Source organism: Brachyistius frenatus, unplaced genomic scaffold (assembly GCF_029030835.1).
Source record: "Brachyistius frenatus isolate BFR_SWC_R1_liver_20210118 unplaced genomic scaffold, ASM2903083v1 Contig_89, whole genome shotgun sequence".
NCBI lineage: Eukaryota > Metazoa > Chordata > Actinopteri > Embiotocidae > Brachyistius > Brachyistius frenatus.
The window spans coordinates 1361710-1384681 of NW_027210688.1; the positions used below are offsets into that span (position 1 = coordinate 1361710).

Here is a 22972-nt window from a genome sequence, read left to right on the forward strand (position 1 = left end):
GTCGAGCGGCCGACACTTCACGGTTGCTGTTTTCCAGACACGTTTACGACGAGAGGCTCCACAGCTGATTTTACATTTAAAAGCTCGAAAAGTTCTCGGAAACAATCACCGACTCTTAAAAACCAAGAAACAATCACCGAGTCTTAAAAACCAAGAAACAATCACCGACTCTTAAAAACCAAGAAACAATCACCGAGTCTTAAAAACCAAGAAACAATCACCGACTCTTAAAAACCAAGAAACAATCACCGACTCTTAAAAACCAAGAGGAAACTCGTGCCGTTAAAATTGACTAATTTACAGTCGAATACGGACTGAATGTAAAAGTGCAACAACTGCAACGTTTGCAGCTTTTTTTCTGCAGTTGCTGCTAATTTTAAAATCCATATTTGTACGATTTTGTGCCTTTGTTTTTAATAAGCGTCTTCGTCGACGTCCGCCAGGTTAAAATCTTGTGCCGTCGCTTTTCCTGCAGACGATGTGACTTTGAGACGTTTGGTTTCTATTCTTGATTTATTTTATTTTAAATTTTTTAAATAGCTTTTAGCTTGAGTTGAGATGTTGTGTGGAAGCGGCCTGACGTGTTGTTTCCTGCGTGAACAGCTGATCTGATGTCGTTCAGGTTTTAAAACCACGTCGTTGTTGTGGAGTCGATTTTATTTTATAAAGTCGCTGAATGAATTCATACGAGGACCGACTTCTTCCCTCGTGTGTGTAGGAGACGTAACAGGATCAGAATATATACAAGCCTTTACTCCTCCATGTGTGTGTGTGTGTGTGTGTGTGTGTGTGTGTGTGTGTGTGTGTGTGTGTGTGTGTGTGTGTTCATCTCCAAATCAATGACGTGAGGAGAGAAAGAGAATAAAAAAAACAACCTCTCCAGATTAACCTCGACGACCTGCAGCCGACAAACTGCTACAGACAGTGTGTGTGTGTGTGTGTGTGTGTGTGTGTGTGTGTGTGTGTGTGTGTGTGTGTGTGTGTGTGTGTGTGTGTGTGTGTGTGTGTGTGTGTGTGTGTGTGTGTGTGTTTGTTTGTTTGTTTGTTTGTGTGTCTGAGACGTTTCACTGCCAAGAAGAAGAAAAAAAACCAACAAAAAAAAACAGAAGCGAGAAGAAAGAGTTGATGTGAAGCAGCGTCTGGTTGAGACGTCGTGTTCTGAGCGGCAGACTTCAGGTTTGAGTCTCGTCGTCTCTTCAGGGATCCGAGGAGGTTCAAGGAAAGAGCGGATGTTACTGTAAATATGCAGCCTGAGACTCGTCTTCTTTCTGTCGCCCGCAGCGGCGCTCGGTTTGTCTTCCTGTCAGAGCGTCGCGACTGGCAGCGGCAGGAAGTCGTCGCTCTGTGCTGCAGGCGACGTGTCCACCTTCAGGTCTTCAGATATTTAAGACACCTTTACTGTCTCCAGGAGACAAACGGGACGATCTGTTCCTGAACATCTGGGACGTAAATCTGAGAGCGGCGGCCGGCCGGTCGGTCGGCGTCGTCTCTGTGAGTGACGGCCGGTTTCGCTCATCCGTCTCCTCTTTTCTGTCCCTTTCAGAGCGGCGTTGTCCGGCGGAGACATGGCGGCGCTGAGACGGGCGGTCCTGGCCGTCGTCCTGCTGCTGGCGTCGTGCGGCGCGGCGCCCAGCGACATCCTGTATCGGGTTCCTGAGGAGCAGCCGCCCAACACGCTGATCGGCAGCCTGGCGGCGGACCGGGGTCTGCCCGACACCGGCCACCTCTACAAGCTGGAGGTGGGCTCGCCGTACCTGCGGGTGGACGGGAAGACCGGAGACATCTACACCACCGAGATCCCCATCGACCGCGAGACGCTGAAAGACTGCCGCAACGTGTTCGAGGGCGACAAGTGCTTCCTGGAGTTCGAGGTGTCGATCACCGACATGGTGAAGGGCATCGGATCGGGGCCGCGGCTCATCGAGGGACGCATCGAGGTGCTCGACATCAACGACAACACGCCGCAGTTCTCCTCGCCCATCCTCACCCTGTCCATCCCCGAGAACACCCACATCGGCGCCCTCTTCTCCATCCCCATGGCGACCGACAAGGACTCCGGCTCCAACGGCGTGGCCGAGTACTCGCTGAGCACCGGGCCCGACGCCGACCAGCTCTTCACCCTGCAGGTCGCCGTGGACTCGGACGAGAAGCTGCCGCAGCTGGTCGTCATGGGCAACCTGGACCGCGAGAAGAAGGACTCGTACGACCTGAACATCCGCGTGGTGGACGGCGGGAGGCCGCCGCGGGCGAGCAGCGCTCTGCTGCGCGTCACCGTCACCGACCAGAACGACAACGCGCCCAAGTTCGAGAGGAGTCACTACGAGGCGGAGCTGCCGGAGAACAGCCCGCTGGGACACTCGGTGCTGCAGGTCAGTACACACACACACACACACACACACACACACACACACACACACACACACACACACACACACACACACACACACACACACACACACACACACACACACACACACACACACACACACACACACACACACACACACACACACACACACACACACACACACACACACACACACACACACACACACACACACACACACACACACACACACACACACACACACACACACACACACACACACACACACACACACACACACACACACACACACATCTGAACCAGTTACTGTTTGATTAATTTATTGACACAAAGCTCATCAATAGCAACTCAAATACATTTTTTAACCAACGTTCTCCAAACAAACATCAGAATTTACTGCATTTTTATTTTTATATTTTATATCTTTTTAAGTTGATTTTTTTTTTATATTCTGGAGACAACAAGCAACTTCAAGATGTTTGTAAAACTTCTGACGTGTATTTTTCACAAATTAATTGATTTAATGTAAAAAAAAATCTGTTGTTTTCTTCGATCCTGATCGACTTATGAACGGAAACAAACTTTAAATATTTATATTATTACACAAACTGTCCTTCAGATCCTCCTTTAACCAGGAAGCAGAAACCTGATCGACACCTTTTAAGGGGGAATTTAAAGGTTCAAATGTTGAACATTAATCTGGAACAACAGGCTGCTGAGGTCACGCGTGAAAATTCTTTGTGTTTGAATTAAAAATAAATAAGAGATGGAGAAACGGTTGTGTTTTGAATTGTCGGTGCCGGTGAGGTCTGAGAGCTGCAGGACGACGCGGTGCAGCGACTGCACGTAACGCGCTGCTCAATTATCCGTGCGGACAGATGGTTGCGGCGGAGGTGAAGCAGGGCGTGGGATTGCTGCGTGTAGTCACATATTAACCACTGATTCTACTTCACCTTTGAGCCGCGGGGTGCGGTGAGGAAGGCGGTGGGGGAGGGGGGGCAGGACGTGATGTCAGCAGAAGCCAGCTCACCGTGTCATCCTCCGGCCCTGCTGCCTTCCCTTCCCCAGCTGCAGCCTTCCAGCTTGCCGTGCATGACTTAATCTGAGTCAGTCATGAGATTATCCACGGGGCTTATTGGTATTATTGCTCTGGATGTGGCTCGTTGCGTTTCAGAGAGTCGCAGAATTCATTTCACTTAACGTGAGTGTGAGGAAAGCGGTGATGGTGCAGCGGCAGCCGACCGACCGACCGACGACGCGCTTAAAAACAATCGGGCCGACGGCGGCGGATCTGCTGGATTGTGACGCCGCCGCAGAGCTGCATGTTTCAACCTATTTATCTTCTCGTCTAGTTTCAAAATGAAGCCACGCAGTTTTTTAACTTTAACTTTGTGTCACTTTATATCAGTAAAAATCCCATTTAACATCATTTCCTATCTCTGAATTTACTCTTAAAGCCCCTTTTGTTAATGTTAAAGTATTTATAACATGAAATAACGTTTTGAAGAGCTTTCATCTTAAACTGTTGCTCATTCAGTCATGAATATTTAATTTGACTAAAATATCTTAAGTCTTTTGTGTTCAGTAGCTTTTAACCACATCTCATCTTCTGTAGAAGGAGGTGAGGAAGACCATGAGATGTCGTGAAAGTTCATCTGGACCTTGATTTATCATTAAAATACCAAATGAGCAGCTGAAATACACTTTAAAAGCTTCTAAGTTGACCTTTGATTGAAGACTTTTCCCTTAATTTAAATATTTATGATTAAAAAAGTTACAACAAAAGTTAAAATGAACAAAAACCTTTCATGCATTTTCATTATTCAGAGTTTACATTCAAAAAAGCTCAAATAAAATGCTTCATCGGGACCGTTTGGGTTCGTTTTTTTGATCAGATTTCCACAACCGTCGTCACATTTTGTTTCAATTCTTTTCCTCACACCTGATTGGTGCACTGAAGTGTGTGACATCACCTCTTTAACGGAGCTCCGCCCTTTTTCAAAAACTAAACTAAACAGAAACGTAGAAAAGTCTCATAAAAGCTCTAAAGTTGTCCGATTTTTGTGTCTGTGAAGGATCGAGTTAACAAGCTGATTGAGAAAAGGAAATCAATAATCAATAATTAAAGTTGTTGTGACTGGTCCTTTAAATCCAGAGCTCGTTAAAGACCGGATAATATGTGTAATTGCTCAATTCCCCTAAAAAGCCATTAAAAATGACATGCGTTTGACAAAAAGCTGCTTAATCATTCAAAAGAAGCAGCCCAGAATGATTTGAAGAGTCCAGCCTGACCCACCGTGTAATTATGTAATTTAGTCAATAATAAAGTCGACAGGATGTAAACTGTGATGGATTATATCTCTGCAAGATCATTTTCTTTGGGAATAAACTCTTAATATCTTCGTGGAATCAAGAGAAAGCGGCATAAAAAGGGATGTTTCCAGTTTCCAGTATCGGGTTTAGTGTCGTCTGGAACATGCAGAGCGTCTGAGGACTCGCTGGTTAATAGTTAACGGAGCGATAAAGAGTGTTTATTCTCGCCGTGCACCCGGACAGAGCGGCCTTGGAGAGCAGCCAGCGGCGGCTCGGGCCTCATCACGGCAGCCACTGTTCAATACACAATTCTCACAAGCTGTCAATAATTCACCGCCGTTTGGGTGATGTTTGCCGCTTAAAGCCGCACCGGAGGAAAGGAAATCAATATTATAATTTCACTTTCATGCTTTCTTTAACCTTAACCTCCCCCTGACTTGGATCGCTGATTTTCCTCGGTCACCTCGGGGGTGCCGGCGACGGACTGTCACAGTCTGTGATCCTGAGCAGACAGGAAACCAGATATTTATTATGTGGCAGCCTGAACTGCAGTCTGTTAAAAAGAAAATCCATCATTGGCTCTGCCGGCTACATCGAACCTTTTACACCCTGATTTCACTCCAGATGTTCACTTATGAAACATCAACATCACGTGTTCTTCGTCGGGTTGTTTCAGATCTTTATCGAAGCGGTAGGATGTTAAAAATAATATATGTAGCAGCTTAGCTTAGCATAAACACTGGGAACAAAGGGTAACAGCTAGCCTCGCTCCGTCCCAACGGTAACAAAATCTGCCCTCAAAGCTCAGCAGTTAAAGTTACACTTTATAGGATTAATGGTGACTGTTTTTTGGTTACACATTTGTACATTTAATAGTTTTTGCACAGAGAGGTGCAAAACAGGTGCTAGTAGGTGGATTTTTTTTTTGTCACCTTTGCTGGCAGCTCCCCACTTGCTTCCAATCTTTGTGCTGAGCTAAGCTAACTAGCGTCGGTCTGTAGCTTTGTGTTCATCCTGTAGAGAAGACACGGGTGTTTTCTAACTCTGGGCAAAATAACATTTATCATCACTGCTGAAGTCTCAGAGGTTGTTGTGTCCTTGGCCATTTTATTGTTTGTTTAAAAGGGCTTATTTTTTTATTTATTCATTTATTTCGGAAACCAGTATTTTTTAAATTTAAATTTGTGAGATTATTTTGCTGAGTGTATGCTTGGCTCCGATCCAGCTCAGCTTTAAAAATGGAATAATGGCTTTAAAAATTTAACAAGCCTAATTGCATTGCTTGTAAGGTCCCAGGTGAAGGCTGCACGAAGTGCTGAACCAGCAGCACCTGGGACATTTTAAAAATAAGCTGTTCGACAACTAGTTCTACAACAACGACCTACATTCCTGAGCAGCATTGAGTGAACACGATTAAAAAGTATTAGACGTGTAGGTGGGAAGGGCGTCCTAATGAGCACATCCAAATTCACTAATTACCTCCATTTACTGTGGGTTTGGACACGTCAGGGCCCAGATTGCGGCTGGTGCCGGTCCGTGTCCTCTCCGGTGTCCTAATAGGCCCAGAGGAGCCGGGGCTTTTTTTTTTTGTCTGATAATGAGAGGAGCATTAACATTCACTCATCTGCCCATTAGATGCCAATGACCCGCTGCACGGCCGTTAGATGTTGTTATGTGGGCTTTGATCGTCTATTATGTTTCACACACACAGCAGAAGAAGAAACCCCCCCCAGGAAAACATAAGGGGGCCTCGCGGTGTTGCATTAGTAATGGTCCTGACTCTTTGTAAGTCAAAGCAGATAAATAATCATTAAAATATAACTGAGATCATAATGGGAACAGGTGGTGTTGTGGTTTGCAGTGATTTCAGCGAGTCTTTTGCACTTTAAATTTGTGTATTTAAATGTTAATGTCACATAAAAGCAGGACAGGGTACTAACTGATACTTACGAAGTCAAAATAAAACAGCATTCCAGATGTTTATTGTGAAGTTGAAGGTGTTAAATATGAAATGTTTCCTGTATACGTGGTTCTTGTTTGGCTGAAAAGGTAACAACCATCTTCGTTTGCCCTCGTAGGTCCGAGCCAACGACGCCGACACCGGCACCAACGGCGAGATCGACTACAGCCTCCATCAGGCTTCGGAGACCGTCCAAAGGCTTCTGCGCATCGACCGCTCTACGGGCATCATCTACGTCAAAGGTATGGTGGACCGAGAAGAAGAAAGTTTCCTCAAGTTCTTTGTGGTGGCCAAAGATCGGGGGCCCAATTCCAAGAGTTCCAAAGTCCTGGTGACGATCAACGTCAGGGACCAGAACGACAACGCCCCGGCCATCGAGATCCGCGGTATCGGCTTGGTGACGCACCAGGACGGTGTCGCCAACATCTCCGAGGACATGCCCATCGGGAAACCGGTGGCGCTGGTCCAGGTGTCGGACCGCGACGAGGGGGAAAATGCCGTGGTGACGTGCGTGGTCGCCGGTGACGTCCCGTTCCAGCTCCGACCCGCGAGCGAGTCCGCCAACGATCGGAAGAGGAAGTACTTCCTTCAGACGACGACGCTGCTGGATTACGAGCGCGTTAAGGATTACAGGATAGAAATTGTTGCCGTGGATTCTGGGAACCCGGCGCTGTCCAGCTCTAACTCCCTCAGAGTCCAGGTGACGGACGTGAACGACAACACGCCGATCTTTTCCCCCGCGTTGCTCGAGGTGGACTTCCCTGAAGGCAACCAGCCGGGCGACCAAGTGCTATACATTGTGGCGACGGACGCGGACAGCGGCACCAACGCGGAGCTGGTCTACAGCATCGTGGAGCCCTCGGCCACCAGGCTCTTTGAAATCGACGGCAACTCCGGGGAGGTCCGCGTGAAGAACCTGCTGGATCGGGAAGAGACGGAGCGCTACGAGTTCCGCGTGGCGGCGGCAGACAAGGGCCTCCCGAGTAAAACCGGCACTGCTACGGTGGTGATAAATGTTCTGGACCGCAATGACAATGACCCCAAGTTCATGCTGAACGGCTACAGCTTCTCAGTCATTGAGAACATGGCTCCGCTCAATCCGGTCGGCGTGGTGACCGTCACGGATGCCGATAAGGGTGAGAATTCCCAAGTGAGGCTCTTTGTGGAACCGGACAACGGCAAGTTTGTGATCCAGAACGGCACGGGAACCATCCTGTCCAGCATCTCCTTCGACCGTGAGAAGGAGAGCACCTACACCTTCCGCCTGAAGGCCATGGACGCCGGTGATCCGCCTCGATCCTCCTACGTGGGAGTGACCATCAACGTCCTGGACGAGAATGACAACGCCCCCTACGTCACCAAACCGGCCAACTCCTCCTACACGTACCTGACGCCCGTCACACCACCGGAGACGCGTGTGGAGGTGGTGGAGGCCGAGGACATTGACGCCGGACCCAATGCCGAGCTGTACTACGCCATCACAGGCGGAAACCCATACGGCCTATTCCAGATCTCACCCAACAGCGGGGAGATCACTCTGGCGCAGGAATTCACCGGCAAACACAAAGGGCTCCACCGGCTGGTCGTGAGAGTCAGCGATAAAGGCAAACCTCCTCGCCACACCACCGCTCTGGTCCACGTCTTCGTCAACAACACCAAGTCCAACGTGTCCCTCATTGAGGCGCTGGTGGGACACAGCCTCTACACCCCTCTGGACCGGGACATTGCCGGAGATCCCAACTACGCCCTCGCTCAGCGCAGCAACATCCTGTACGGCAGCCTCGCCGGTATCGCCGGCGTGATCCTGGTCATCGTGGCCGTGGTGGTCATCAGACACCGGCTGCAGAAGGACACCAAGAGCGGCTACCAGGCCGGCAAGAAGGAAAGCAAGGACCTGTACGCTCCCAAGCAGGGGCCCAAAAATGGCAAAGGGAAAAAGAGCAAGAAGGGGAAGGCTCCGAAACCGGCCAAGCCGCTGGAGGAGGACGAGGAGGCCAGCCTGCAGAAGGGCCTCAAGTTCAACCTCATCACCGATAACGTCAACGACAGCCCCAGAATCTGCCTGCCCCTCAACTACCCGCCGGGAAGCCCCGATCTGGGCCGCCACTACCGCTCCAACTCCCCCCTCCCGTCCATCCAGCTGCAGCCGCAGTCGCCCTCCGCCTCCAAGAAGCACCAGGCCGTTCAGGACCTGCCCGCCACCAACACCTTCGTGGGGACGGGCGACAACAACTCCACGGGCTCCGACCAATATTCGGATTACAGCTACAAGGCCAACCCACCCAAATACAGCAACAAACAGGTAGGAGACTACGCAAACACGCCAATGTACCCCAGGGACATCTATTGGACCAACCGGGTGTGGTAGGGACTACCACACCCGGTGACGCTGGGACTTACTTGGCACTGCCAATATTCTTCCACCAAAGCTGCACTGATCCCCCCCCCTCCAACACACACACACACACACACACACACACACACACACACACACACACACACACACACTTCCAAAGGGCTGTTCCTCCCTTTGTGTTTTTTTTGTTTTGGTTTGGTTCTGTTCACCATTTCTATTCAGTTTTTTTTTGGTTCTCACTTCAACATGGACACCACAAAGCGCAACAGTCATGAAGGATTTACATAAGCGATAGACCAAATATGGGCTTACCAATATTTATTGTTTGATTTGATGTTTTTCTGTTGATGTTTCTGACTCAAATGTTTGATTTCTTGCAGTATTTAATGAACAATATCTGTTATATTACACAAAAAAGATGTCATAACTCTTTACAAATCTAGAAATACAAGTGAATATGGGTCAGTTTTAATATTGGAAATCCCATATGGGTCTATCCTCTGCATCTATATGTTTGTCATTTGTTCTGTTTTGTGTTGAGTTTCACCTTTTTCACGGCAGGTTTAAATGAAGGAGGTTAAAGTTTTTTTTATTATTATTCCACCTGGACTTCTTTGTGTGGCCGTTGAAAGGTTCACGCTGACATCCTTATTAAGTCTGAATGTGTTTTTCTTTTCCTTTTTTTCCCCATTTTTTTCTGGAGAGCTGACTGGAGGTTTTTAAAGCTGCTCTTTATGGCAGGATCAGCTTGTTGAAGTGTGACAAAGAGTGACTGTGAATTCCTGAGTTTTTTTTTTAGTTTTTTTTATTGTTTCTTGGCTTTTCTTTCGGCCAAGAACGAGTACTGGCTGAGCAGCACTTTAGAAGTGTTTCCATCCAGTTTCTGACCAATTTAAGGTAATTTCTCCTCAGACGGGGAGCTGGGTCGTGAAAAAGAGAAAGAAAGGAAAGGGGGGGAATAAGAAGGATGATGGAGGGAGTAAAGGGTTGTAAAAAAAAAAGAAAAATCCATTAGACTATGAAGGAAAAGGTACCCGAAGACTAAATACAACCATCTCCTGACCTCCGCACTTCCTGTCAGGTCGGCTGAAATACGACTTTTAATTTGCCGTGTTCCCAATCACCGGGGCTAAAAAGTCAATTGTTTGCACAGATTAATGGCAGGTAATTTTCCAGCGTGCCCACTTTTTCGCATTCTTTTTTACCCAGAGTGCCTTGCTTTACTCTATTTAATGTAAAAAAAATAAAAATAAAGGAGTGGGGATTTGGGTTGAGATTTGAGATGGGGGTCATTAACTGTGATCGTGACGAGCTGTTTTTAGCGGGTGTGAAAATAAAAATAAAAAATGTCACGTGCACTGTGAAAAAAAAGACAATCAATACGTTGCCGTAGCGATGTTCGGACTGTACATATTTTGTTTTTGTTTTTTGTGTGTGTCGTGTGTGAGCGTAATGCTTTTTTTCAAAGACTTCACCAACCGAACCAAAGACTCACTAACACACACACACACACACACACACACACACACACACACACACACACACACACACACACACACGTTTCCATCCTCATCACCATCAACACAGGAAGCTGAGAACTTTTGTTTCCTTGTTTGTTTTTCGGTCGAGCGGACTTCCTGCCGCCGCCGCTGTGTTTAACGTTTAGCCCGTTAACACGTGAGCCCGCCGGCGTCGGTCGGCGGAGTCGAACCCACGCTGCCTCGTTTCAACTCCATCACACACCTGTTCAGTCATGTACTCTTCTTCTCTGGGGGAAATAAATGTACAGTGTTTTCTTTCTTTTTTTTAAAAAAGCAGATTTTTATTTCAATAAACATGTTCCTTTAAAATGTTAAAAGTGGCGATCTCTGTTGCATTCACTGGGGTTCCTGAGGTGGGCGGGGCAACAAAAAAAAGAAGTGAATAAACAGGGGAATATTATGGGAACGCCGCCAGGAGAGGTACAGTACTTCATTTTTCATTTCCATCCTTCACACGCGGAGAGAGAATATATTTGGCACGAAGTGTTTTCAGATTAGTTTCGGCTGTTCTGAGCTGATTTGGTTAAAATGTCATTATCAAGAGGAAGAAATTGAATTTCTCCGTGTTGGCAGTGAATTGTGTGTCGGGAGTTTTCTCAGTAAACAACTGATTCCTGCTGAATATTCAACCTGAAATTCACAATCAGTTGTTATACTTATTAGTCTGGTGCTCATTTTCTTCCATCTTTGGACCTGAATTCTCAATTTGAATGTTTTATCAACAAGTGATGTCATTAAATATCTTATTTTGTTTTACTAGCGTGTAAAAATCCAGCAGATTGTAACACTTGAGAAGTTTTAAAAAAAAAGAAAAGTAATTTGGGGAATTTTTTGCTTGAAAAAGACTCAAAATATTTGCTAATTAACTTTTGTTTGCTCAACTAATTGAATAATTTGACTTTAAGCTCACTCTCTCTGCCAGCTGCTCCGGTTAAGGACTGAAATATTTTGGCAAATATTGGACGGATTATCGAGAAGTTTTATGCAGATATTAAACGTCATCAGAGGAGGAATCCAGACTTTCATCTATAACCACTAGGAGGTCAAAATTCATGTGAAATATCTCCACGAGCAGCCTGATGAACCGAAGAAGACTCGTCCTGTTTGTCAGCTGCTGGCGGCCCTTTGTTTGTTTGACGTGGTCTTTTATTAATCGAGCGTGTGGGTGTGAACGACTGCACGTTCTCACAGCAGCGCTTCACAACCACTAAAACCGAGTTTCTGTCACACGTCGACAAATTTGACGGATTTTTAGATGCCGAATTAAAGTGAAATTATTAAATGTTGAGCAAGAAAAAAGCAAAACGTCAGAAAAAATTATTCTCTTTGGAAAACGTGTAATTTACCCCGACTGGCAGTTTTGAGCAGGTTAGCATGTTAGCAGCTGACTCAGCTGATTGCATGAAACAGTTCATGTGTAAACAAGTTCAAAAAAACAATTTAAGACCAAAACAAACAGGAAATAAATATCAATGATGAAACAGATGAAATAATACAAATATTAAAGCTGTTTTATTTTGTGTTTGGTGCAGAAATGTCCAGAAATGTTTTCTCTCCTCTGACATGAACACGTCCGCCATCCTGTGTGTGTCTGTTCCTTTAAATCCACCTACCTACCGGCATGTGGCCTGAACACACACACACACACACACACACACACACACACACACACACACACACACACACACACACACACACACACACACACACACCCTGCAGACTTTGAACCTGCAGCACAAAAGGTGGGCCGAGATCAAAAACCGGCAGGTGCTGAACCTGCCAGGTGGTGGGGAGGGGTCAAAGGTCAAATATCACTCAAGAGCAGCTATTAGCCACCGTGAGTGCAGAGGTCAAAGGTTAATAACAGGACTCCGAGGCTCCTCCTCCTCCGTCTGGGCTCCACATTAACAGTCCGCCGGCGTCACCCTCGTGCTTTTTTTTTTTTTTTACGCTGACGGACTTGGCCGTTTCTATGGTAACGCGACGACCTGTGTGTGTGTGTGTGTGTGTGTGTGTGTGTGTGTGTGTGTGTGTGTGCTGACTCATAGTGCTGACCAACCCCCCCACACCCCCCCTCCGAGCCAACACAATCCCTCCTTCTATGGAAAGCTCTGCCCTTTGAATGAAGAGACGAGAGTGTGTGTGTGTGTGTGTGTGTGTGTGTGTGTGTGTGTGTGTGTGTGTGTGTGTGTGTGTGTGTGTGTGTGTGTGTGTGTGCCGCCTGTCATTCAGTTTATATAAGCTCCGAGCCGAGTTGTTTGTTCCTCTTCTCCCACATACTGACTGATGTCATGGTTTGAGTTACATATTTCTATGTAAATAATCAGACATGTCAAAGTGTTTCCGTGTTTTATTATCACTTATTGAAAGGAGCCGCGGACGTTTATTCGCTCTGAGACTCAGATGTTTTGGAGGCCGGCGGTTATCGGCAGGTGGATTGTGACCTCTGGGAGTCGGACAGGTTTTTCAGAAATGAGCTGCAGGCGTTCATCTCAACACGTTTGATAAGAAAAAGTAAACGGCAAGTGTTTATATCTGTTTCTCCGTATCGCTCTGCAACCGTGCAGCAGAAAGTCTCGTATCATGGGACAACAAGCACCATCTCTGTTGTTTCACTGAGTTTGATTCATGATCTGTTGTACACAAACAGCGAAGCAGCAGTATCTGAGTTTCCGAGTCCGCAGCGATCTGAAGGCCTCAGTGGTGAAATTATTCAGCAGCGTCTGAAGGTGGACGATCCAACAATCAGACCCACAAAAAGTTCGGAAGTTTTCTTTATTAATTTGTTGTAATTTTGGAAGACCAACCTGTTTCTGTTGGTTCCAAATGATCAAACCATATAAACTGTGTGTAAACTGTATTTCGTAGCTTCCGAAAGTGTCTTCAGCTGCAATACCAGCGAGTGCCACTAGAGGTCGGCTCCAAAAAGCCTCCGGCTCCATAGACTCCCATTCAACTTCTCTCATCAAATCCAAAGTGAATAAAATGTGTCCATCAGTTATCTCGGTGTTGTTAGCTAAAGTCACTCCTTCTTCTTAGTTTTCTGGAGGTCCATCTGAAAATAATCCCTCATTCATTAGAAAAGAAGATTCAAGAAGACCTGTTTTGGGGGCGTGTCTGTTTGATTGACAGGCCTGTGGTGCAGTCAGGTTACAGCTATCTGTGGGCGGGACATAGTATCGTCATAGTTTCCGATCAGATTGGTCAGATCCACCGCTGGCTCCTCCCCCCAGCTCGTCCAAATATGGTCACTTCCTGCTCCAAACCAACAGGTGACGTCACTGTTGTGTTGTTTAAAAATGTTGGCGCATTCGTTGATTTGCTTGACATGAAAGTTGGTGAGATTGTCGTCCCTCAAAACAGCCTTCACTGTTAGATCCCCTTTAATGTTACCGCCATGTTTCTGCTGTTGCCATGGTGACAGTTCCCTTGTCCTGTTATCTTGTTTTGGCGTACGATAAACCTTCAAACTAACGGATCTATTACTCATCTGGGAGTCGCTTTCGAACTCCAATCTGCCGCCGGAGCTTCGTCTCATGTCAGATCAGACTCCTGGACTGGTTCCCAAACTCTGGTTCCAGATCTGAGGGGGGGTCATCATTACACAAATATTTCTGTAAAATACTTTTACCACTTCAGGTTGTAAAAAAAAAAAAAAAAAAAAAAAAATTGCTTCAGAAGACGCAATCAGAGAAAGAAAAGAAAAATCAATCTTTGGTTCGACTTTTCTCAGCTTATTTCTATACAGGTCTTTGTTTTCCAGGAAACCACCGGTGCCCAGGATAAAAAAGATGTGTCGTGAAAAAAAAAAGTGCTTCCTGCAACTACAATAACTATCAGACCACCGTTCACCGAAACGTTCAGCTTTCAGCCACGCAAATATGAAGATCCCGGAAAACGGCACCAAAAAAACCGTGTTGGCTAATCAGATAATCAGTTTACTCGGCTTCAGTTTCAGCGTCGTCGAACGATGTGAAACGTGTTTTTAAATCAGTAGCAGGTGTCGCTGCAGTTTGACTGACGGAGGACTTCCTGTGTCTCTGCGATCCGGCTCGCTGTCAGGAAAAAGAAACCATAATGGCAGCCATTAGACGGGCGGCGGGTGGACTTTTTTTTCCCTTCTCTGAGAAAATTGCAGCAATTTCACAGCAGCGGCTAAAATGTAGTCATGCAGGGACGGAGCGTCTCATCAGCCGGACGGCGGCGAGTACGGAGACCGCAGACGTTACTTCGGTTACAAGCACCGCAGGTTCAGAGCTGGTTTCAGTCACCTGAAACTGAAGGTTTCTACTGGTCTGTTTCCGACTGCAGGACTTTTTCTAGGAACCCAAGTCTTCACCTGCACGCTCGTGTTTTGCTTCTTTGGCATTCGATACCTCACGGAGAGACCGGGGGGGGGGACGGTAGGGGGACGGTGGGGGGACGGTGGGAGGGACGGTGGGGGGGCGGAGCTAATGTGAAATTTGAAGGCACCTTCAGACCCAAAATTTAATTTCTCGCCGACGGGGTGTTTTTTGAATCCCGATGTTCTGATCATATCCTCGTTTCTCTGGTTGCGCCCTCTAGTGGAGTTGTCCAGTAACAGAGTACAGAGGCGAGTGTGTGAGCGATAACGATGCGAGTGGTTGTCGACGTGAACGCGTGGTTTAAAAAACAATCGTTAAAATACACCAACTCCTCTGAACTGCTCCCGAAAAAAAGAAACATGAAATTTCACGGCAGAAATTTGCATAACATTTCCGAAGCTCTCGATCGCCGTCCTCGGTCACGTTTGGAAGTCGCTGCAAATTCCATCCGACTACAAAAAGCCTGAAAAAACCCTCCGACAAACGCGGCCTCTGACTGTCGGGTCGGTGGTTTGGATCGCGTCAACATCTTTGGACCAAATGTTCAGTTCTGCGTGTCGCGCAGCTGCAGAACCAGCAGCCGGTCACGAAGTCACACGTTTCTAAACTCGCAATTTACTAACTCGGAGATGAACACTTAAGAAACGTCTCAGCAGGTGAAAGACGACCAACTTGGAAACAGGAAGTCAATAACTTCCAAAACCGTTGACTTTTGGAGACGCAAGAGGAAAAACAACTTTAGGTATTAGTTGTAGGAATGTAGGGAGGTCATGTGTGTTCACAGGTTAGATCAGGTGGAGGAGGTGGAGGAGGAGGAGGAGGAGGTGGGGGGGGTACCTGGTCACAAAGGGGCCCTTTGTGACACACATGCACAGACTCACATTATTTATCCTTCACACACATTCCTCAACATGGACATCACTCAGCACAATGTAATCCTCACTGTGTGTGTGTGTGTGTGTGTGTGTGTGTGTGTGTGTGTGTGTGTGTGTGTGTGTGTGTGTGTGTGTGTGTGTGTGTGTGTGTGTGTGTGTGTGTGTGTGTGTGTGTGTGTGTGTGTGTGTGTGTGTGTGTGTGTGTGTGTGTGAACAGTTGAGGCGTGTCAGACGGCGACACAACACCTCACCTCGTGATTCAAAAATGACATTTCTGTTTTTAAAAAAAATAAATAAAAGCAGCTTGAAATTCTTCCACCCTGAGACGTCACCGCGGAAACGTTCACGTCTGCACTGAGCATGCTCAGACACGACCAGGAGGCCCTAAAGGGAGGACAGGTGCTGCTGGAGGAAACGGCCTCGACCAATCAGAAACGAGGACTTCCTTCCGTTTATCTGTTTTCCGCCGCCTCCTCACATTTTTATTGAGTGCTAGTTAGCAACTGTTAGCATGCTAGCCCACTGAAGGTGATAAACAGGATCAGCTGTTAGCATTTCAGTTGTGAGCATGTTAGCGTAACTTCATAAGCATTAGCTCAACGTACGATGCTAACTCGATGACGCAATAAACTTTATTTGTACAACAGCTCGTGTTGACGAGCTGATGAAATAGTTTCAAGTGTAAAACAGTCGGAGACCGAAGCACGCAGCTGATAGACGTAATAAAAACGAGGCGTTTCGTTCCTTTAAAGGATCAAAAGACGTGTTTAAGAAAAGAACGAGTTGGAGAAAAGATGTCGTCGTGAATGTTTTAGCTTCAACAGAAGTCTGAACTCTGGAAACCAAAAACACTTTGAACTTCAGCCGAGAACTCAAACGAGCGCCGACGTTTCCGAGCAGAAACTGAAGCGATCTTCGCAGCCTTTTGTTGCACGTCTGCTTTTTCTGCTTCTGAATGTCGGAGGTTCAAATAATCTTCAGAAAACACGAACATCTTTTCATTCAGACGCTTCTTCAACGAAGACGTTCAGCCTCCATCTTCTGTCTCACGCCGTCGATCTCGGTCGTCCCCTCGGGACAATTGTGTTGGAGACACTGAGACCACTCAACACTCACATCAGTGTGTGTGTGTGTGTGTGTGTGTGTGTGTGTGTGTGTGTGTGTGTGTGTGTGTGTGTGTGTGTGTGTGTGTGTGTGTGTGTGTGTGTGTGTGTGTGTGTGTGTGTGTGTGTGTGTGTGTGTGTGTGTGTGTGTTTTGTCGTCTTGCCACCTGCTCCGACAACACAAGTGAAGTGGAACGGAAACCTGCCCGAGGCCTCACACACACACACACACACACACACACACACACACACACACACACACACACACACACACACACACACACACACACACACACACACACACACACACACACACACACACACACACACACACACACACACACACACACACACACACACACACACACACACACACACACACACACACACACACACACACACACACACACACACACACACACACACACACACACACACACACACACACACACACACACACACACACACACACACACACACACACACACACACACACACACACACACACACACACACACACAAGAAAGAGAACAAGAACAAAACAGGCGACAGTAAATGTGAGCATGCATCGAGGAGGGGGAGTAAAAGAGAAAGAAAAATGAGGAGGAGGACGAGATGAAGAGGAGTGCAAAACACACACACACACACACACACACACACACACACACACACACACACGCACACACTCAACATAGCATCATGTATGTTTGCTGTGTACATGTGCGTGTCTGTAGGAGGGCCGGTAGCAGGTGGTATGATTCAGGAGAGGGGAAGGTCAGCGCTCTGCACCACACACACACACACACACACACACACACACACACACACACACACACACACACACACACACACACACACACACACACACACACACACACACACACACACACACACACACACACACACACACACAGAGGCTCGCAGACACGCACACCTGTAGGCAGGGTCGGAGGTCAGATGCTGTACAGCTGCTCTGCACACCGGGCCGCTGAACTCCATCTATCTCCACGAGAGCGCACACACACACACACACACACACACACACACACACACACACACACACACACACACACACACACACACACACACACACACACACACACACACACACACACACACACACACACAGCTGACCCGGCAGCTTGTTGTTATCAGTAGTTCAGACGTTGACACACTGGCGGCCTGACAAACAGACGTGTGTTACGTTGTGACGCTGAGCAGCCGAGCAGAAACACACAAATTATGAACAGAGTTTGGTTTGAGTCGAATCTCGGTGTCTTTTTATTTTTATTTGATTCACGATGTTATTAGAGTAAAAAAAACGAGAAAAAACAAAACCTGAGAGTGAAACCAGAATTAACAAGCAGTTTTTCTCTTTTACATATAAGGACAATGTTAAACAAAGAAACAGACTTTTCTGTCAAAAGTTTTAATCCAAATCGACAAAAAAAATAAATCCAGATCAGTGCAGGTTTCTATCCACTACTGTTGAGTCTGTATTAGTTGGTATCTTTAAACTTTCAAAAGATGACGTGAGCAGATGGAGACATTTAAAGATCTCCAGTTGCTGCTTTTCAAGTCTACGTTCGCAGTACTGAGATTCACCACTAGGGGAGAAAATGGCAGCAAGCTGGCACTAAAGTGCTTCGTTCACAAACAGCCCAGAATTAAAAGTCCAGATTTATCTTTTGAAATGTTAAAATGATTTCTAGTGTCGTCTCCATCGAGGAAGGTAAAAATCACAAGCAGAGTCGAGTCGAGGGGCGTCAGTGGAAATACGGCTGTGGTTTTGTATTGTTACGTATTGGTTGTCGTAGTAACGGTAGTACCAGAGTCAGTGGTCCCGGTGGTATCCGTATCCGTGGTAACAGTATCAGTGTATTTTCAGGAACAGAGCTCAGTAAGTTGCAGCAGACGCTCGGTGACAATCAGGAGTCTCCGGAGAGCGAGAGAGAGACGTGTTAAAGGACCTTCTGCCAAGTGTACAGTCACCGGCCGTCGCCGCAGCAACCGCCTCCGTCTGCATCCTGACTGACAGGTGACGGCGAGGGAAGTGACAGCTACCGTAGAGCGAGAGAGACAAACACCACTTCATCAATCAGGAAATAAAACACAATCGGCGGCGGCAGCTTCCTCTTCCTGTTTGATGATGGTGCCCGTCTAATTGATCGTTCATCCTGCTTCCTTTTACTTCTTCAGAGCTTCCTGTTTTGCTCGTTTACTTCCTGCAGCTCTCTCGGTCTGTTTGACCCGACAAATAAGAGGAAGGAGAACCAGCTGAGGCTCCGTCGGCGTCCGTCCGCTCACAGCAAACAGCAGAAACTCAGCACCAGATCTGTGTGTGTGTGTGTGTGTGTGTGTGTGTGTGTGTGTGTGTGTGTGTGTAGCCTGGTGTCATCAGACACACACACACACACACACACACACACACACTCAATATCACGTCTGCTTGCTGCATCTTAATTGGTGTAATTAAGATTTCGTGACATTTGTGAAACACTTCGATCTGGAAGTGTCCAAATTTTAATCTTTAAAATCTTTTTTCAGCAGATTGTTTTTGTAGAAAAATGTTCCTTCAAAACATGTTTGAAATATAATCGTTATAAATGACTAAATCACCCTGTTAATGAGTGAACTATTTTAATTACTTTAACTTAAAACATTCGTTTTTTAAATGGAGCAATGAAACTGAAAAGTCCTAAAAACTAAATGTAAACACGTCCGTGTAAAAACACCTTTTAACAGAACTAACACTGATTTTCTATCAAACTTTTAAGTAAAAGTTCTTTTATGTGATATTTTGATTGAACAGCACACCGACTACCACGAACTGAGTCTGATCCGAGTCTTCGCCCGTTGATTTGATTGGCAGACGAGAGGCGGGGCTAATTCTAAACCAGAGAACCAATCACAGACACGACTCAGAACGTCATTTTTCAACATTCGATCTTAATGCTGTTTTGACAGTTTTCTCATTGCTGCTCTTCATCACGCTCACTCAGCTTCATCATCATCGTCGTCGTCGTCCACGTTGTGTCATCATCATTTTAATCTTCGTCATCCTCCTCTTCCTCCGCAGGATTTTACACTCCGCAGATTTCAGACCATAAAGACTTTTTTCACATCCCGGCTGCTACTTTATATGTCTCTGCTTCCTCCACACACACACACACACACACACACACACACACACACACACACACACACACACACACACACACACACACACACACACACACACACACACACACTCGGCCGCCCTCTGCCCTCGTCACGCTCTGCCCTGCAGGGTCCAAGGATTTTATGACTGGCAGAGGTGTGTGTGTGTGTGTGTGTGTGTGTGTGTGTGTGTGTGTGTGTGTGTGTGTGTGTGTGTGTGTGTGTGTGTGTGTGTGTGTGTGTGTGTGTGTGTGTGTGTGTGTGTGTGTGTGTTGGTTAACTGCTTCAGCGTTGAGGCAGAAAATGACGCAGCGGTCGGCTGAGCTTGGAGAGGTTTTATAGAGCAAAGGAGCTTCCATCTTTTTAGGAGACATGTTTCCTTCCTTCCTTCCTTCCTTCCTTCCTTCCTTCCTTCCTTCCTTCCTTCCTTCCTTTCTTTCTTTCTTTCTTTCTTTCTTTCTTTCTTTCTTTCTTTCTTTCTTTCTTTCTTTCTTTCTTTCTTTCTTTCTTTCTTTCTTTCTTCCTTCTTTTCCTCCTTCCTTCCTTCCTCCCTCCCTCCCTTCCTTCCTTCCCTTCTTCCTTCCTTCCTTCCTTCCTCCCTTCCTTCCTTCCTTCCTTCCTTCCTTCCTTCCTTCCTTCCTTCCTTCCTTCCTTCCTTCCTTCCTTCCTTCCTTCCTTCCTTCCTTCCTTCCTTCCTTCCTTCCTCTCTACCTCTCCCCTCTCTCCCTGCCTCTGTCTCCTCTCCCCTCCTCTGGTTTGTATTTAACATGGCCGCCTCGTACTTCACCTTGAACCACCTCTCCTTCCTTCTTGCGCTCCGACTGTGGAGAGGAGATAAGAGGGAGAGGAGGGAGAGGAGGGAGAGGAGGGAGAGATGTTGTCGTTCTTTTTACGAGCGGTTTTTCTCTCCGTATCATCAGAAGTGTCTGCTCGGATGGGAAACACTCGTCTCCTCTCTCTCTCTCTCTCTTTATCTCTCTCTCATCACCTCTCTGCCTTTATCTCCTCCGCTCTCCTCGTCCTCCCTCTCCGCGCTCACTTCCTCCTCCTCCTCCTCCTCTTCATGGTTTTACTCGACCATCACTTTGAATTATTTGACCTTTTTTGTTTCATGAGATGTGGCTGGTTTGGACTACAACTCCCGTGATCAGGGTGGTCGTTACCACGGAGGAGTCTGAACTCTTTCAGGGGAAAACATCCAACGAAATCAAGAGATTCAAAGTTTTTCCAGCAGAATTACAGTCGTGGAATCGATCCTGACTGGAGGATGAAATAGTTTCACATTTACTAGTTTCTCCTCGTTACGTTTCATATTTTAAGGCGATACGTTCTCCTGTCCCGTTGAAAGCTTTTTAATGTTGTATTTTTCATCCGTGTTCAATATGTGGGTTCAGAGAGTTCAGTTTGTGAGCAGATCTTCATTCAAGCATTTAAGGAGGCTTCAGTCAGGTCCTCAAATGCAGCACTTCAGCTCGCTCTCAGCGTGTGTGTGTGTGTGTGTGTGTGTGTGTGTGTGTGTGTGTGTGTGTGTGTGTGTGTGTGTGTGTGTGTGTGTGTGTGTGTGTGTGTGTGCTCAGAGAACAGCTGTTTCTCTCTCCCTCTCTCTGTAATCCTCCAGTTGACCTCACTTCTTCATCTCCCATTTCCTCTTTTCTTTATTGTAATTTCACTTCAATCTGTTTTGTTAGAGATTTCGGTGCCGAGAACAGAACGACAATATCATTTTGATAAAAAAAAAAATACAAAACTCAATCAGTCAAACGTGCGTGACGCCGCCTCGTCTCATGCGTCTCCCTCCTCCTCGGCCTGGATTAGCGTCTCGTCCTAATCTCTGGAGGTTAAATTATAGGATTGAGGTCAGCTGTTAACACGCAGCTCCACATCTGCAACTTCTTTTTTCATTTTCTTCTTCTGCATCTTTCCTCTTTTTTTTTTTCTTCCAGTGGGAGCAGACAGTTTCCCTGAAGGTTGTTTCTAGTGAATCCTGTTAAAGCTGCTGCAGAACGCTCAGAGAGGAAAAGAAAAAGAAATGTGGTCGTAGAGTCTGTTTTGCGCTCGTGTCCGTCAGGAACCGAACGAGCAGAGCGAGCTTCTTAATGTTCATCTCCAAAAACACAAACAGCAGCGTGACGGTTTATCTGCTCCGACAGCTGGAAACATAAACAAACAACATCATCAATACGGGAAATAATCAATAATGATTTGTGGTGGTGAATAGAGGAAACAATTAGTTCAGACATGTTTTCACAACATGATTAAATCACAGTTTGGCTTTCGAAAACATGACCAAAAGTATGTGGACACCCGGTTCTGCCTGTGACTGAAACGCCGCAGGCATTAATCTGCCTCCGCGCTTCTTACTTTCAGGCTTTTGCACCAGATTTTGAAACCCGGCTGCAGAGATTTGCTCCCATTCGGAGCATCGTGATGCCGCCGATAACGTTTCACATCGCGGTCGGCTTCCCGGTTCAACCCGGAGGTGACGGGGGTTTAAGTGGAGATCAGGTCGCTCAAAAAGTTCAGACTTTTAAAAGTCCAAAAATCAAATTTTCAGTTTCCAGCCTCTTTTTGTTCATTTTAATTAAACAAAACTGGGTCTTGTGAAGTTACGATGAATATTTCTTCACCAAACAAAAAGTTAATGTTTAAAGAATTGCTCGACTAATTGAAGAACAGATAATAATCATGAGTTGCAGCTCTAACGAGAACAAAATAAAAGCAGTGATTAGAGAAAAGTAAACATCATTGCTCCATTATTAAAATGAGTAGAAAGTGTGTTATCAGCAAAAATAAAAGCAGGATCATCTTATGTAACAGTAAAAAAATTAATAAAACAATCTTTTTTTTCTCCCCTTTCTGCTGGTTTAATAATTCTGTTTAAGGTGCCCCTTGTGGGATCGGACCTCTAATTCACCTCAAAAGTCCCAAAAAAATCTGACTGAAATCCAAAATTACCAGCGAGGAGAGAGAGA

General features: G+C 46.3%; 1 protein-coding gene across 3 annotated transcripts in view; it reads left to right on the forward strand.

Moving 5' to 3' along the window:
• Positions 1–22972, forward strand: part of LOC138627620 (protocadherin-1-like) — a 154929-nt gene that overhangs the window by 10005 nt on the left and 121952 nt on the right. For all 3 annotated transcript variants that reach the window (XM_069710065.1, XM_069710067.1, XM_069710066.1), the window contains exons 2-3: positions 1544–2369; positions 6739–8922. In XM_069710065.1, coding sequence (XP_069566166.1) covers positions 1566–2369; positions 6739–8922 — 2988 coding nt within the window. In that variant the 5' untranslated portion in view covers positions 1544–1565. The remainder of the gene's footprint in view (positions 1–1543; positions 2370–6738; positions 8923–22972) is intronic.